This window comes from Capra hircus, chromosome 1 (assembly GCF_001704415.2).
Source record: "Capra hircus breed San Clemente chromosome 1, ASM170441v1, whole genome shotgun sequence".
NCBI classification, from domain to species: Eukaryota; Metazoa; Chordata; class Mammalia; order Artiodactyla; family Bovidae; genus Capra; species Capra hircus.
In genome coordinates, this window is record NC_030808.1 from 50,273,575 (window position 1) to 50,290,649 (window position 17,075).

Sequence of the window (17,075 nt, forward strand, 5' to 3'; positions counted from 1 at the left end):
TAAGTCAGGGATATTCCATGTTCACTTTAGACAAAACAAAAATCTATTGTACTATATTAACCCATTACTATTTTCAATTTCATCTAAATTCTGTTCAGAAAATTCACCTGAATCAAAGATGTGTTCAGTGGCACTACCTTTAAGTTGCTTTTGTTCAGAAGATAAATTATTCATAAGCTATTTAATAGGTCTGGATTTTCATTACATAAAATATGAGTACTTAAGTACTCATAAAATATGATCCTAAGTCTGTTGATATTCTGTGTATAGTTTTTCCTTAAATCCAATCTTATTCTGAAACGACTATTTGTTAATGGAAATGAAAACAGATAGCTAACAAACTATTACACCTTTTACTCTTCCATCACTAAAGAAACATAATTATTTTCCAGCAACCCACAGACAGAAGATATCAAAATCACTGTGGTCAAATAGTTGCCTTACAACTCATTGTAGACAGGATGGTAATCTGGGTTACCGAGAATATTTGTGATTAGATCTAACTTATCTTCCTCATAAGTGAAAATTCCTTACTCACATATAGAAAGATTCAAGATGCTCGGTATTTCTGATAGTTTTTCTTCATTGTCAAAAAAGTTTATAACATTTTGTCTACAGCATAGATAAGCATTACTGCCATGTATAAGGGACAAGTATTCTCATGCTCATGTTCTGAAACTTACACATAGAATAAAACATTTTTATAAGATTACAGAAATAATAGGTTATTAAGTATTATCCTTGATTTTTTAAACTAAACTCACTCATGAGAGATGTGATTTATAATTTCTAGTCTCACAATCTAACTTTTGAACATAGTAAATAGTTAAACTTACTGTAACCAGGAAAGTATATTTTGTTTTCCTTTATAATTTGCAATTGGACTTATTTCCCAACTTTGAAAATATAATTTATTAGTGGAAGAGAAACTAAACATAATCCATAAAATATGTCAAAATTCCACATCAAAAATTTCCACATAGTACCCACTGACCAGAGAAAATCAGAAAGATGCAGGCTTGAAATACTGGGTATTGGTTCTTTCCTTCGTAAAGCAAGACTCTTCTTCAAAATATTTGCTCTACATGTTCAATGATACTTGGTAGGTTCATAATATATGTGAAATAACATAGTTCATGGATCATAGCAAGATGCCTCTGATCTACTGAGGTCAGATTTTAAAAAGTTGGTAAATTATATACCATAAAATTAGAAAGTCTGGCCAAAGATCTTCTCTTTAGTATTAACAATCTCAGTTGACTTCAGTTCAGTCGCTCAGTCGTGCCCAACTCTTTGCGACTCCATGAATCACAGCACGCCAGGCCTCCCCGTCCATCACTAACTCCCGGAGTTTACCCAAATTCATGTGCATTGAGTCGGTGCTGCCATCCACCCATCCCATCCTCTGTCGTCCCCTTCTCCTCCTGCACCCATTCCTCCCAGCATCAGGGCCTTTTGAAATGAGTCAACTGTTCGCATGAGGTGGCCAAAGTATTGGAGTTTCAGCACAGCAACAGTCCTTCCAATGAACACCCAGGACTGGTCTCCTTTAGGTTGCACTGGTTGGATCTCCTTGCAGTCCAAGGGACTCTCAAGAGTCTTCTCCAACACCACAGTTCAAAAGCATCAATTCTTCAGCGCTCAGCTTTCTTCACAGTCCAACTCTCACATCCATTCATGACCACTGGAAAAACCATAGCCTTGACTAGACAGCTGTTTGTTGACAGAGTAATGTCTCTGCTTTTTAATATGCTATGTAGGTTGGTCATAACTTTCCTTCCAAGGAGTAAGACTCTTTTAATTTCATGGCTGCAGTCACCATCTGCAGTGATTTTGGAACCCAAAGAAATAAACTCTGTCACTGTTTCCATTGTTTCCACATCTATTTGTCATGAAGTGATGGGACTGGATGCCATGATCTTAGTTTTTGAATGTTGAGCTTTAAGCCAACTTTTTCACTTTCATCATGAGGCTCTTTAGTTTTTCTTCACTTTCTGCCATAAGTGTGGTGTCATTTGCATATCTGAGGTTATTGATATTTCTCCCAGCAACCTGGATTCCAGTTTGCATTTTATCCAGTCCAGCGTTTCTCAGGATGTACTCTGTTATATAAGTTAGACAAACAGGGTGACAATATACAGCCTTGATGTACTCCGTTCCTTATTTGGAACCAGCCTGTTTTTCCATGTCCAGTTCTAACTGTTGCTTCTTGACCTGCATACAGATTTCTCAGAGGCAGGGAAGGTGGTCTGGTATTCCCATTTCTTTAAGAATTTTCCACAGTTTGCTGTGATCCACACAGTCAAAGGCTTTCGTGTAGTCAATAAAGCAGAAGATGATGTTTTTTCTGGGTAATAATATGAAAAAATTCCCCCCAAATCTCTCTACATAGGTCAATCCATTAACAAGCAATCAGTAAAGTCTGCTACATATATATGGTAAATTGAGGTCAAAAAATATACAATTTCCCATAACACCTCTAAATTCTCACAGGAGAAACTACATACATAATATTGGGCATAAGTAGGCTCCCAAAATTTATTTAAGGGAAACAACTAATGACTGCAGATAAACAAGGCAAGAACAAAGTTACACAGCAAACCTATTATTGTCATTTCCTACGGATAACCTACATTCAGAATAAGGAAAACAGGAAGATGAAGCATTCGGAATCTATTAATGAAAAATAAATACTAATTATTTTATAAAGCTTTCTTTACTTTGCTTTGAAGAACTGTAGAGTCAGTTCCACGTCCAGTTCAGTTGCTCAGTCATGCCCGATTCTTTGCGACCCCATCAACCACAACACGCCAGGCCTCCCTGTCTATCACCAACTTCCGGAGTTCACCCAAACCCATGTCTATCGAGTCGGTGATGCCATCCAACCATCTCATCCTCTGTCGTCCCCTTCTCCTTCTGCCCTCAATCTTTCCCAGCATCAGGGTCTTTTCCAATGAATCAGCTCTTCGCATCAGGTAGCTTAAATATTGGAGTTTCAGCTTCAGCATCAGTCCTTCCAAAGAACACCCAGGACTGATCTCCATTAGGATGGACTGGTTGGATTTCCTTGCAGTCTAAAGGACACTCAAGAGTCTTCTCCAACACCACAGTTCAAAAGCATCACTTCTTCAGTGCTCAGCTTTCTTTATAGTCTAACTCTCACATCCATACATGACTTACTGGATAAACCATAGCCTTGACTAGATGGACCTTTGTTGACAAAGTAATATCTCTGCTTTTCAATATTCTGTCTAGATTGGTCATAACTTTTCTTCCAAGGAGTGTCTTTTGATTTCATGGCTGCAGTCACCATCTGCAGTGATTCTGGAGCCCAGAAAAATAAAGTCAGCCACTATTTCCACTGTTTCCCCATCTATTTGCCATGAAGTGACGGGACCGGATGCCATGATCTTAATTTTCTGAATGTTGAGCTTTAAGCAAACTTTTTCACTCTCCTCTTTCATTTTCATCAAGAGGCTTTTTAGTTCTTCTTCACTTTCTGCCATAAAGGTGGTGTCATCTGCATATCTGAGGTTATTCATATTTCTCCCAGCAATCTTGATTCCAGCTTGTGCTTCTTCCTGCCCAGTGTTTCTCATGATGTACTCTGCATAGAAATTAAATAAGCAGGGTGACAATATACAGCCTTGATGTACTCCTTTTCCGGTTTGGAACCAGTCTGTTGTTCCATGTTCAGTTCTAACTGTTGCTTCCTAAGCTGCATACAGGTTTCTCAAGAGGCAGGTTAGGTGGTCTGGTATTCCCATCTCTTTCAGAATCTTCCACAGTTTATTGTGATCCACACAGTCAAAGGCTTTGGCATAGTCAATAAAGCAGAAATAGATGTTTTTCTGGAACTCTCTTGCTTTTTCCATGATCCAGTGGATGCTGGCAATCTGATCCCTGGTTCCTCTGCCTTTTCTAAATCCAACTTGAACATCTGGAAGTTCATAGTTCACGTACTGCTGAAGCCTGGCTTGGAGAATTTTGAGCATCACTTTACTAGCATGTGAGATGAGTGCAACTGTGTGGTAGTTTAAGCATTCTTTGGCATTGCCTTTCTTAGGGATTGGAATGAAAACTGACCTTTTCCAGTCCTGTGGCCACTGCTGAGTTTTCCAAATTTGCTGGCATATTGAGTGCAGCACTTTCACAGCATCATCTTTCAGGATTTGAAATACCTCAACTGGAATTCCATCACCTCCACTAGCTTTGTTCGTAGTGATGCTTTCTAAGGCCCATTGGACTTCACATTCCAGGATTCTGGCTCTAGGTGAGTGATCACACCATCATGATTATTTGGGTTGTGAATATCTTTTTTGTAGAGCTCTTCTGTGTATTCTTGCCACTTCTTCTTAATATCTTCTGCTTCTGTTAGGTCCATACCATTTCTGTCCTTTATTGAGCCCATCTTTGCATGAAATGTTCCCTTGGTAACTCTAATTTTCTTGAAGAGATCTCTAGTCTTTCCCATTCTATTGTTTTCCTCTACTTCTTTCCACTGATCGCTGAGGAAGGCTTTCTTATCTCTCCTTGCTATTCTTTGTAACTCTGCATTCAAATGGGTATATCTTTCCTTTTCTCCTTTGCTTTTAACTTCCCTTCTTTTAACAGCTTTCTGTAAGGGTTCTACCTTATTTGTAAGCTAACAAGTTAGCCTATCACCTCTGCATGGATGCTAGCAGAACATACAGGATTTGTGGGTCAGAGTGTCCGAGTCAACAGACTTTGCTACTCATAGGAAGCAGTGGTCAGCATTCCAGCATTTTCTTGAACTTACTCCTTGAGTTCTAATTCCCACGAGATGATGCAAAGAGCAGTGACACCTATTCACAAAGTGACTTTTGTAACTGAAGTTGAACCTAGGTTTCAGGGAGCCCAAATACTTCATAATGGTCACTAAGTATACTTGTCCCTGGATCTGCAGAGAAAACTATTTTTAAGTTACAAGGCTTTAAGCAAACATGTTCTTTGCTTTAGAAAGAGAAAATGTCTCTTCACCTATCAAGGCAGAACCATCCCACAGAGAAAGGAATACATGTGCAGAGGGGCTAACAACCAGGAACTTTTCGATTTCAGGAACACATTATTAAATAATTCATTAAGAAAACAATTCTTTCTCTAAATACAATATAAAGACTTCTGAGAACAAGAATATAAGTGATAAGTGACTTTAAAACGATTTTGATTAAATCAAACTGCAGGTGACTAAAACTAAGAGATGGAGAAATGTGAAGTCTGTTTTTTTTAAAAAACAAACCAAAACAAAACAAAAACCAGGGCCATGCACAGGAGAACTTTTTTAAATGATAGCTTAGAAATACAATTTTTTAAATTTATAATGATAGGTTTAATACTCAGAAGCATTCATGAAATATTAATGGTCTCAGCAAACTTTTCTCATTTGGCAAAAATGCCAAAGAAAAAAAAAAACACCCTAGAAACAAAATACTTCTCAAGATGGAGAAGTAAAATAAGTAGCCAAAATCTGGATACAAACAGGTTTAACTTTAGAGGCCAAGGGGATCTAAGTCGTGTCTGACTCTCTGCTATCCCATGGACCATCCATGGAATTCTCCAGGCCAGAATAGACGAGTGGGTAGCCTTTCTCTTCTCTAGGGGATCTTCCCCAATCCAGGGATTGAACCCAAGTCTCTCGTACTGCAGGTGGATTCTTTACCAGCTGAGCCACCAGGGAAGCCCAAGGGGACCTCAGGAACTTCAAAATAAAGAAGTTATTTTCAGACTCTTCCTCTTAGGGCTGCTAGATATAATTCACCAGCAGTCATGGTATTAAAAGGAGGCCAGATCCATTAATCTACCAACTGAGTGCATAGCAAAATCCACTGTGCCTATTCAGTGCAACAAGAGGAGCCTATTAAGACTCTCGTTATAAAGGAGACTTTCAGAATGTTAAAAAGAGAAAATAAATTGAGTTATAAATGCCTTGTTGTCCCTACATCTGATGAAAAGTTTTTAGGCTTTATCTAGTTCATTTGCAATACTATTATCTGGCTAATCTCCCTCTTTCTTTCTTTCTTTTTTTTTTTTTAAAGCCTACCTTCCTTTAGCATCTATAATTCCACACTCCCCACATTTTAAGCCTACTTTTCTGGTGATGCCTCCACTTCCTTAAATTTCCCTGGTGCACAGATCATTCATGAGAATTCTTTAAGAATCTGTCCTTTGCATTCTCCCTGGTCTCCATCAACTAGTCAAATGGCTTCACACAGTTTTTAGACATAACAAACTCATGTATCTGGAAACTAGGCAGATAATGTAAATAAGTAAAGAGGCCCAGGTAAGGACTGCAATGAATTGGAGGGGGCATTGTGGCTCAGATGCTAAAGAATCTGCCTGCAATGCGGGAGACCTGGGTTTGATCCGTGGGTTGGGAAGATCCCCTGGAGAAGGGAATGGCAAGCCACTCCAGTAGTCTGGCTTGGAGAATTCCACGGACTGTATAGTTCATGGGGTCGCAAAGAGTCAGACATGACTGAGTGACTATCATTTCTGTTCAACTCTTTGTGACTCCATGTACTCCTGCCAGTCTGTCCATTGAATTCTCCAGGCAAGAATACTGGTGTGGTTTGCCATTGCCTTCTCCAGGGGACCTTTCTGACCCAGGGATTGCACCGGGGTCTCCTGCAATGCAGGCAGGTTCTTTATCATCTGAGCCACCAGGGAAGCCCAACCAAGACATGGAAACAACCTAAATGTGCATCAAAGGTTGAATGGATAAAGAAGATGTGGTATATTCATGCAGTGGAATGTTACTCAGCCATAGAAAAGAAGGAAATAATGCCACTTTGCAGCAACATGGATGGACCTAGAGATTATCATACTAAGTAAGCCAGAAAGACAAATAACATGATATCACTGATATATGGAATCTGAAGAACTGATGCAAATGAACTTATACAACAGAAACAGACCCACACACATAGAAAACAAACTTACAGTTACCAGATGGGAAAGGGGGGAGATAAATGAGGAGTCTGGGATTAACATGTATACATTATTATCTATAATTAGATAAATAACAAGTATCTACTGCATAGCACAGAAAACTACACAATATTTCATAATAACCTATAAGAGAAAGAATCTGTAAAAACATATATGTATAACCGAATCACTGTGCTGTACACTTGAAATACAGCACTGTAAACCAATTATACTTCAATTAAAAAAAATACTTCAATTTAAAAAAGGTGTAAGTTTGTCTACGGGAAAAAAAAAGAAGTCCAAAGAGGCAGAAACAAACAGAGCTTTCAAAATACAGTCCAAGAGAGACTGACAATTTTAAGTACTTTGGACCTTGAGGCAGGGGAATTTCTACAGTACCACCCCATATTTAGATTCCATGTTCACCAAAGAATGTTCTGGATATGATATGGCTCCACATATACTTCATCGAAGTGATGAGAGCATTCCCATCTGCTTTACAGTAGCACTGATCATTGTAAATTAATCAAAGTATCATTCTGTATTATAGATCAAGTTTGTAAGCTCAGTAACATATACCCAGTCTATAGACATACTCATGATGAAACCTAATGAAACCATGTTTCAAGGTTAAGAACCAGAACTTAATTCATGGTGACTTCACCAAAGTAAATGTCACTTACTGAGAAGTTCATAGTAAGGAAAAGAAGGTAAAAGAAAACAACAACAATAAAAAGTGCCATTTTATGGAAACTTCAAGTTACTCTGCATCTTTCTTTGGAAAGACAGCAGACACCATGAAAATTTCATCTCCCTCAGAGCATTCTCCTCTGCCTCCTCCTTAACACATGTGCAACTCATACAGAACACCAGTTCCTCTATGGAGCCCGAGTGAACAATTCTGATCACTCTAGTAAACAATTCACTATTTGTGACATTTCTTAAGCACTTTTGTAATGGGACAGAACTGATTTTAAGTTATTTATCATCTTTGTATATTCTGTATCCCCCAACTTGAATACATACTGCTTAGAGGTAGAAAATTATACTTTCACATGGTATTTGCTTTTTCTATCTGGGATCTTCCTGCAATGAATTGAACAAAATAGCCCTGTCATTTTATTTTCCTTATGATATAAAGATACTTGGTTGTTTTAAAACAGGCAACAACAGGAGGTGACAAAATAACAGAAATATGAAATAGAAGCTCTTTGAGGTTTTTTTTTAAATAATTCTTTTTAAAAAAGAATATTTCAGTTTATTTTTTCTCCTTGTAAGAGTCCATTTCTATCATGCATTATTTAATTCAATACGACTAAGTTGCCTTTTCTTTGATTAGAGGGAAAACTGATCTAGTTAGTATGCTAAAAAATGTATTTTATGGCATATTTGTTTCTAATTAAAAGTGAAAAGAAAACACAGGAAACCAAAAGGTCCCTACAACTTCCTCAGGAAATCAAAGGTAGATGTAATGAACTGAATTTTAAACAGAGCATTTTTTTTTTCCACATGGTCAGCAGGACACTTTCTTATACTCTACCCCACTTTTACATAGCATATACACAAGTTTAGAAAACGTCTATTAACTTTTCCTGCATTTCTGCTTTTAGAGTTCTAGAGACCATGGCATCTCTGTCATGTAAAGTTGAATATTAATTTTATTATTTGTAGAATTAACAATAAATATATTCCTGGAACACTGAGCAAGATTAAAGGTTTAAGGTGTTTAATTATTCCACAACACAGAGTACTTATTATGTGCCAGACACTGTCCTACCTGCCTGATAGGTCAATTTTAGCGCTTTGAATCTTTGCAATAACTCTACACAGTAGGTATTCTTGCTATTATCATCCACATTTTGCAATATTACCATCTACCTTTTATAAATGAAGAAACTGATGCATGGAAAAACCAAGCAGCTTGTCCAAAGGGATAACGCTTGCAAATGCTGCAGTCAGAACCTGAACATGGATGACCTAGCTGCAAGCTGGAACTAAGACACTGCCTCCAAAACAAGCAAGCACTGTCTGTCCACGTGCACATGTTTACACACATGCCTCTACTCCACAACTCCTCAGAATTAAATTTACAACTGCTCCCGAATGTCCCCAAATGAGACACTGTGTTGAACTACCTTGGGAACTGCAAACACTGATTAAATAAGCCTGATTTCACGGGGCTTATAATCTAATGGGAAGAAACCAGACAAATAACTTCAAAAAAGCCAATGAAAAATGATAAATATGGAGATGAGCAAGAGCTTATGGGAATTTAAGAACTAAAAGATCCAGTATAATAAGGGACAAAATCAAGAGCAAGAGGAACGAACACTGAGGAGTCAGTGAGAACTTTTATGCCAGAGATAAAATCTTCAAGTTGGTTGGAACCACATGTCTGAATCTCAACATCAAGAAATCCTTAGCATGAAGAGCCTGGAAACTGCTACCTGACTTGCTTATTGGAAAAATGACTGCTACCCAGAGTCTAATCACATATGAATCTTTTCCTTAATTTTTTGAGCCTCATGCTGAAAGTTTCTGGATCATAAACTACTAACCCAGAGGGTAAAGATTCAGTCTGGTATTGGTCTCATTTAGCAGAATTTACTTAGAAACATTCACTCAATAATGCCACTCATCTTTTCCTACATACTTCTACTGCTGCTGCTGCTGCTGCTAAGTCACTTCAGTCATGTCCGACTCTGTGTGACCCCACAGAAGGCAGCCCACCAGGCTCCCCCGTCCCTGGGATTCTCCAGGCAAGAACACTGGAGTGGGTTGCCATTTCCTTCTGCAATGCATGAAAGTGAAAAGTGAAAGGGAAGTCACTCAGTCGTGTCTGACTCTTCGAGACCCCATGGACTGCAGCCTACCAGGCTCCTCTGTCCATTGGATTTTCCAGGCAAGAGTACTGGAGTGGGGTGCCATCGCCTTCTCCACATACTTCTACTATCTCCTGTCAAATAGGCTGAGAAAGCAAAAGCAGAACTCAACTATTAAAACATTCAATAACCTCACATAAAAATCTACCAACTACAGGACTTCCCCAAGTCTAACAACTACAGAACTTCCCAACCAGTTTACCCTGACACATGATGTGTTACTTATCCCCTCAAGACTTTGATAGGCGGAATCTCCTGGCAGCTGGGCTTGGCTCTTGAGCAGACAGGCTGGCCTTGCCATGACTTCCAAAGATTGACAAGCACAGAAATGAAGCACTAGGGACATGATACCTGAAGATTTTTGTCTGCTGCCTGGTTTTTAGGTATGCGTGCTATATTTGCCTTTAGGATTTTCCTAAATTCCTTTGAACAATAACTTTTTCCCAATTTTAACTCCATCTGAATATTGTGTTCTTATTGACTTTTTCTTATTTCCCTTTTGGGGAAAATGTCACAATAATACTCCTTAAGTTAAAGTTGGTTTATAAAAATCATAACCTGTTTGGCTGTTTGTAGAACTAACCATTTAATAGTTCAGTTTTATGAAACAATAATACATTCAGGTTTAAAGGCACTAGTTAGGTCAAATGAAAGCATTGTCATATGCCCTCAATATGTAGATAAATAACAGGAATACTTCTGAATGAGAACCCAGTTATGCAAAAATGCAGACTAGTATTAGAGTATAAAAAAGATAAAAGGATTCAACCTTTTAAAACGCTACATCATTCATTCGTCCATGAATTCAATAAAATACTGTGGAACTATAAGATGAAAACCCACAGAGAATACAAAGATGGTTTTTCCAATGATTTAATAAAAGAACAATAATTCTGATTACTACAGAAATATGTCTGCATTCCAGAAGAAGCTTTAAGTTTAGCTCTCATCCCAAAAGTAAAAATCTTAAAGACAAATTAAGAAGCTTTTTCAAGTAAGCAAAGATAGGAGAAGACAAAGTTAAAGGGTTTTGGGAGATAGGGAGCATGTTTCATCAGCACTTCAAGAATCCCCCATTTGATTTAGTAGTGATTTCACTCACACAGTAGTTGGACAGAAATTTCAGCCCCTTAATGTCTATGAATGTAAATAAAGGGAAGTAAAGATGTCTCAAATGCATAATTCTCTGTGGTTTGAGGTAATGGCAAAACAAACTCCTCTCCTGAAAAACGTGAGGAATCTTTCCATTTTTCACTGGCCTTTTGACTAGCAAACAACTTTATAACTCACCAGAATTTTCAGTTTTCAAAAAGAAATACCACAAGCAATTCATCTGATAGATTTTCTTAAAATTTTAAAGATAGTTTGTTTTGAAGGTTACCAACTGTTTGCATTAAGCTCAGAGTACTAATATATGAGTTGTAACTTCAAGAAGTCCTCAATTCTTACTTTCAGAACTCTGCAATCCCTTTCTGCTTTCTACTATTCACATGTATTTAATTAGTACACTCTTGGATGTTAGGCTAATTCAAAGGAGGATGAATGTTTTCTTCTTTTAAGTCCTCATTTGTGAATGGATATAGGAGCATTACAAATAGCTAGATCTCTGGAATACAGAATGTCAGGGTTAAAAGTAGTATTACCTCCAGTAGTGCTTAAAAATAATTCAGAATACTTTTTATTTAAGAGGTGGGATAAAGACACTAATATTTTTGAAGTAAAAAAAATATGTATATCTAATCAAATGTGCATTGCTCTGTATGTGCCCTAATCACATAGCAGCTTATAGATAAAACAGAGCACTTCACGAAGAAAAATAAGGGAAACCTAACATTACAGTTAATTCATCAGTGTCAGAGGACTCCGATTGTTGACAGTTGTGTATTCCAACATTTATGTCTTATTTCATCAGCTAATGTATAAATACAGAATTTAACTACAAAAAGAACACAACAGTCTGAGTGTAAGCAATCACTTTTAACTCTAAGCTAGGGGTTCTGCCTATACTCAAGACACACTGAGGGACCCTGAAAAGGTTACTAAAGAAACCATCTGCCTCCTGAGGCTCATGTCCTGATCATCTTACCACGAGATTCTTGATAAAAGTTTTGCAAGTTTTATTTAAGTTATGCAGACTTCAGCTATTTAATTCCTATTATTTACCAAGCTCACCTGAGCTTGTGTCTGGATAGAAAATACCTAGAGGAAAACACCTTTAGCTGTTTTGTGAGATAATGCAACTTTGTGATAACATTATCCTCTTTTCTATACCTTGCTTATACATGTTTACTTTCTGTGCAGTGACACAAAGAAAACCTGAATCCCAGGGATAAAGGCCTTTTCTCACTTCAATTTCAGATCTTCATCAAGTTTATGTCCCACCTCCTCTAGGAAGTAGTATCTGATGGCTACAATCCTGAAGCAACTGTTGCCCTCTCTGAATTGTCAGAACAATTTATTTATGCCATTTTTTAAAGTATCTTTCCTTTTCTACCTCTTACTTTGTATATGTGTTTAATGTGTTCACTGAATTATAAAGTTATGAGCTTCTCGTGTATACTATATCTCACATACCTCTGCTTCTTAGAGCAAACTATTTAATTCAACGAGTGCACATCACATAAATATATATCATAATATCTACTTGGTGATAACAACATTATTCAGTTACTAAGGTATATTTTTGGTGGCTAAACAGGAAAAAAAAGCAATCAAAAAGCACTTATCAAAAACACTGAAGAACATTCTAGAAATACTCAGGCAAAATCTATACCATTTGGAACTGGAGACAGGTCTCCTCATTCTTCAAATATGGATCCAAATTATAAAATGATTTGTACTTACTTGTCTCCAAAAAACTTTCTCCAGAATTCAGCAGCATCTGCTTTCGTGATACGAAAGTTATCTCCCTGGAACTGTCCGTTGGGAAAGATTGCTTTGATTTCTGCCAACATGTGACTGAAGATAAGGGATAGTTTTGTGAGATTTCGTCTGTAGACACAAAAGGGGAAAAATAAAGAGAAGAGTAAATATATAGGCACATTAGTTTCAATGGGAATATATATCATGAAAAATGAAATTATCCAACCTAGGTCAAATCAATAAAGCCCTTAAGAACAATGTTCATAGAAACTATACATTTAAATTCATAACAGGGTTTTTATTAATCACCCATGTATTCATTTAATATAAGCATGAACAAGATAAATTACATGGATTTAATGGGAGAGATGGACACCTAGAAGACTCATAATCAAATATAAATGTTAATAAAAATGAGTAACTATTTCTACATGGGGTAATAAGGAAAGTTGTGTCACTTACGGAGAATCTAGGAAGATAAGCAGTTGTTCGACAGATGAAAGACTCGGAGTGGAAAGGGGGGGAAAGACAGGAGGGAAAAAAGAATTTTGAATAGTAGGAAGAGTGTATAGAGAAGTACAGAGGTGTGAAACCGAACTATGTGGATACGATCTAGGCTTACCATGGCTAAAGAAGAGCTGAAGGTGAGGGGAACAGATGGCTTGACATGGGATGAGAAAGTTTAGATGGGACATGAGAAAGAGCCATCTAAACCAATGAACAGATTTTATCAAATACACTTGCCACTTCTATCTAAAAATCAGTTTCTGATGATAAGCCTCAGATACGTACGTGTTTTAGAAGCTTTCTAGGTAGCCCCTAAGAGACTACTGTGATAAGGAATGGGGAGCCCAAGCGGGCTAAAAGATTAAGGACATGATCAAGCCTCTGCTTTTAGAAAGAAAAAGTTATGGTATGGATAAAATGGTTTAGAGTGAGGGAAATGTAGGTGTTGTCTCTTCCAACTTCCATGTTAAGTTCTGGTGGTTTTGATGTGATTTACAGCATGCTTCAAATCATGATTCATACTTTAATATATCATCTACATTCCTTCCAAGCTTTTCATAGGTTTACAACATAATTGTGTTAATCAGCCCCAAACTGTTCCTGCAAATAATAAGGAAGCACTTGAAAGACAAAATACAAAAGAACTTCTCAGTTTTCAGCTGACCTTGCCTCTTTATATTCCTGCTTATTCAGAATCACCAGAACACAATAGGCACATACATAATATCTTTCCATTTTGAAGCTTTAGCTGCTTTTGTGTATGTGTTGAGAGGTCAAGTGCAGGTAGGAGGCAAGTAAATACAGAGGAAAAATAGAGAAAGCCATCAAATCTGCAATGCATATAATGCCATACAAAGTTTCAGAAGGACTCTGACACTGAAAGTTGTGGCTATCTGCCTCATTTTTACACATGAACCTGTATTTAATGACTCTCAAATAACAAACAAAAAGACATGCTACATACCAAAGAGATTATATAGTATGCACCTCTCAGTAGTTAATGAAAAGAAGCATGTATCCTATATAAGATGAACACAGAATAAATAAAAGTACTTGTGACAGAAAGTGGGAAAAGAAGGAAAGAAGCAAGCAATAAAGTAACTGACATCTCTAAAAGTTCCTCTCTACTGAAAAACCAGAAAGTCCCTGTTTCCATATCCTTCGTTATTTGTGAGAAAGAAATTTATGAGGGTCAGAACTTGAGCCTTATTTTAGTGCTTGACTGGCAACAAGAAACAATCTGCAAAATCATTATGGTTGGGTTATGCAAAATCTTTCACCATCTTCTTAGATTCAGCCACCCTTCCGTACAACTCAGCCTAATTCAAAGGTAAAACTCTCTTAATTAGTTGAATCTTTGTTCTTCTCATTTATGTCAACACATCCTCATTTAGATGATAGTTTACATAAGAGATTCAGTCTTAGGAAATGAAAGGCGAACTGATGAACTTTATCAAAGGAAAGAATTGTGGCCAATGCAGCCAATACAAACTGCAACTGCCTCTTGAAATTTGAGTTTAAAGAAAAACATAAAGTCACTTTTGAAAAGCTGCAACGAATTTATTTCCGTAATTAGGCAAAAGAGTTAATTTCTGACCAAACTTCCAATTGATACAAACAAAAAAGAAAAATCAGGATGGCTGTAATTAGGGTAAACCAACTGTTCCTTATTTTCTGAATTGGTTTCTCTCCATCCATCCCCTTGTTTCTTTGTTCTTTAATCATATCCAAATGTCTTTCATTTTTATTTGTTAGATCTAAAGCCTGAAGCACAATACCAGTGATTATCCATCTTGGATATTTGATCCACTGGCTATGTAGGCACTAAGCTTTAAAACAGAAATAGTAATACTTTATAATCTTCAGTCTAGAAGCCCTAGTATCACTACCCATACAACCAATCACTGTTAAATTATAAACTGTGTGTATAGTTCAATTTTCTTCTTCCTACAAGAAGATTACATTTCTATTTGACTTTTTGTACAAACTAAAGCAATGGAAAAATCTCTTTTGCCTTTAATCTTTAAAGAAATGGAAATTCAAGTTCTTAAAAACATGTTAATGCAAGTTTTCTGTTACCTTATTTTTCACATATACCAGAATATACATTTTCTAACTAATTTTTTTTTAAATGCAGATCATACACATGTAAATGATTATTCTGGAAATCCTTTATCTGAAAGATTGATTTACTGAGGTTGCAACCCACACAAAGAAATGAAAATAACTTACAGCTAATTCGGCTGATGTCATTTAAACTTACTGTCACAACAAATGAGTTTGTCTTTTATACGACTGTGTGGGAGTTTGTTTACTATATTTTGCTTTACATTATAAGCTTTAATTCCCCACTCCACTATGCACTTTTATATACCAATTTAAATATAAATAACTTCCAATTTTGAAACTGATATCCAAGAATACAGTCACCTCTAATCATCTAGACACAGTGGGAACAAAGTCAACAACTAAATACCTTCTTTGTAGATGAATTTTCTATTAGGATATTTTTTCCATACCTTGCCAATTTGCCCTAAGCCCACTTGATTGCCTGTCATCATATGACCAAAAGTGATGACTACTTAATAAAGGATTTGAAGCATCCTAATTGAGAATATGTATCTTTTTCACTAAACAACTAAGGAAGTAATATTTATCTGAGTGGATTTGGGCATCCGGTCCCATCATTTTACAGCAAATAGATGGGGATAAATGGAAACAGTAACAGACTCTTATTTTCTTGGGCTCCAAAATCACTGTGGATGGTGACTACAGCCATGAAATTAAAAGACGCTTACTCCTTGGAAGGAAAGTTATGACCAACCTATTCAGCATATTAAAAAGCAGAGACATTACTTTGCCAACAAAGGTCCATATAGTCAAAGCTATGGTTTTCCCAGTAGTCATGTACAAATGTGAAAGTTGGATCATAAAGAAGGCTGGGCATCAAAGAACAGATGCTTTTGAACTGTGGTATTGGAGAAGACTCTTGAGCGTCCCTTGGTCTCCAAGGAGATCAAATCAGTCAGTCCTAAAGGAAATCAACCTTGAATATTCATTGAAGGACTGATGCTGGAGCTGAAGCTCCAACACTCTGGTCACCTGATGTGAAGAGCTGACTCATTGGTAAAGACCCTGATGCTGGCAAAGTCTGAAGATTGGATGAGAAGGGGGCAACAGAGGATGAGATGGTTGGATGGCATCATCAACTCAATGGAGATGAGTTTGAGCAAACTCTGGAAGATAGTGAAGGACAGGGAAGCCTGGCAAGCTGTAGTTTATGGGGTTACAAAGAGTTGGACACGACTGAGTGAGTGAACAATGACAACAACAAAGACTCAATAATCTTAAACATAACTTTACAAGAAATTCTGAACACTTTGACTTTCAATATAAGAGATACTTTATTTTGACTAATTACTACCACATTAATCTCCCACTAACAATCACAAGTTAAGTCATTTTTCTCTGCCACCCCTACAGTGAAGTCACTCAGTCGTGTCTGACTCTTTGCAACCCTGTGGACTGTAGCCTACCAGGCTCGTCCATCCACGGGAATTTCCAGGCAAGAATACTGAAGTGGGTTGCCACTGCCTTCTCCAGGAGATCTTCCTGACCCAGGGACTGAACCCAGGTCTCCTGCATTGTAGGCAGACGCTCTACCATCTGAGCCACCAGAGAAATTCATATAGTAGGAATCCTCAAGCCATTTTTAAAATTTGTTTGGTGTGAGATTTTGTTTTTAAGAAATAATTTTGAAATGAAAGTATTTTGATACACCAGGTAATCAAAAAGTAGCTTCTAGATGTCGACACTGGTTAAACCAGTAAAGATGTTAATATATTAAAGAAGCCTTGAAGTAGAGGGAGGGAGAGA

The 17,075-nt window shown here is 37.1% G+C and overlaps 1 protein-coding gene across 9 annotated transcripts in view; it reads right to left on the bottom strand.

Annotated features, from left to right (window-relative positions):
* Positions 1 to 17,075, bottom strand: part of CBLB (Cbl proto-oncogene B) — a 222,574-nt gene that overhangs the window by 117,001 nt on the left and 88,498 nt on the right. For all 9 annotated transcript variants that reach the window (XM_018062089.1, XM_018062245.1, XM_018062197.1 and 6 more), the window contains exon 4: positions 12,675 to 12,821. In XM_018062089.1, the coding sequence (XP_017917578.1) occupies positions 12,675 to 12,821 (147 nt within the window). The remainder of the gene's footprint in view (positions 1 to 12,674; positions 12,822 to 17,075) is intronic.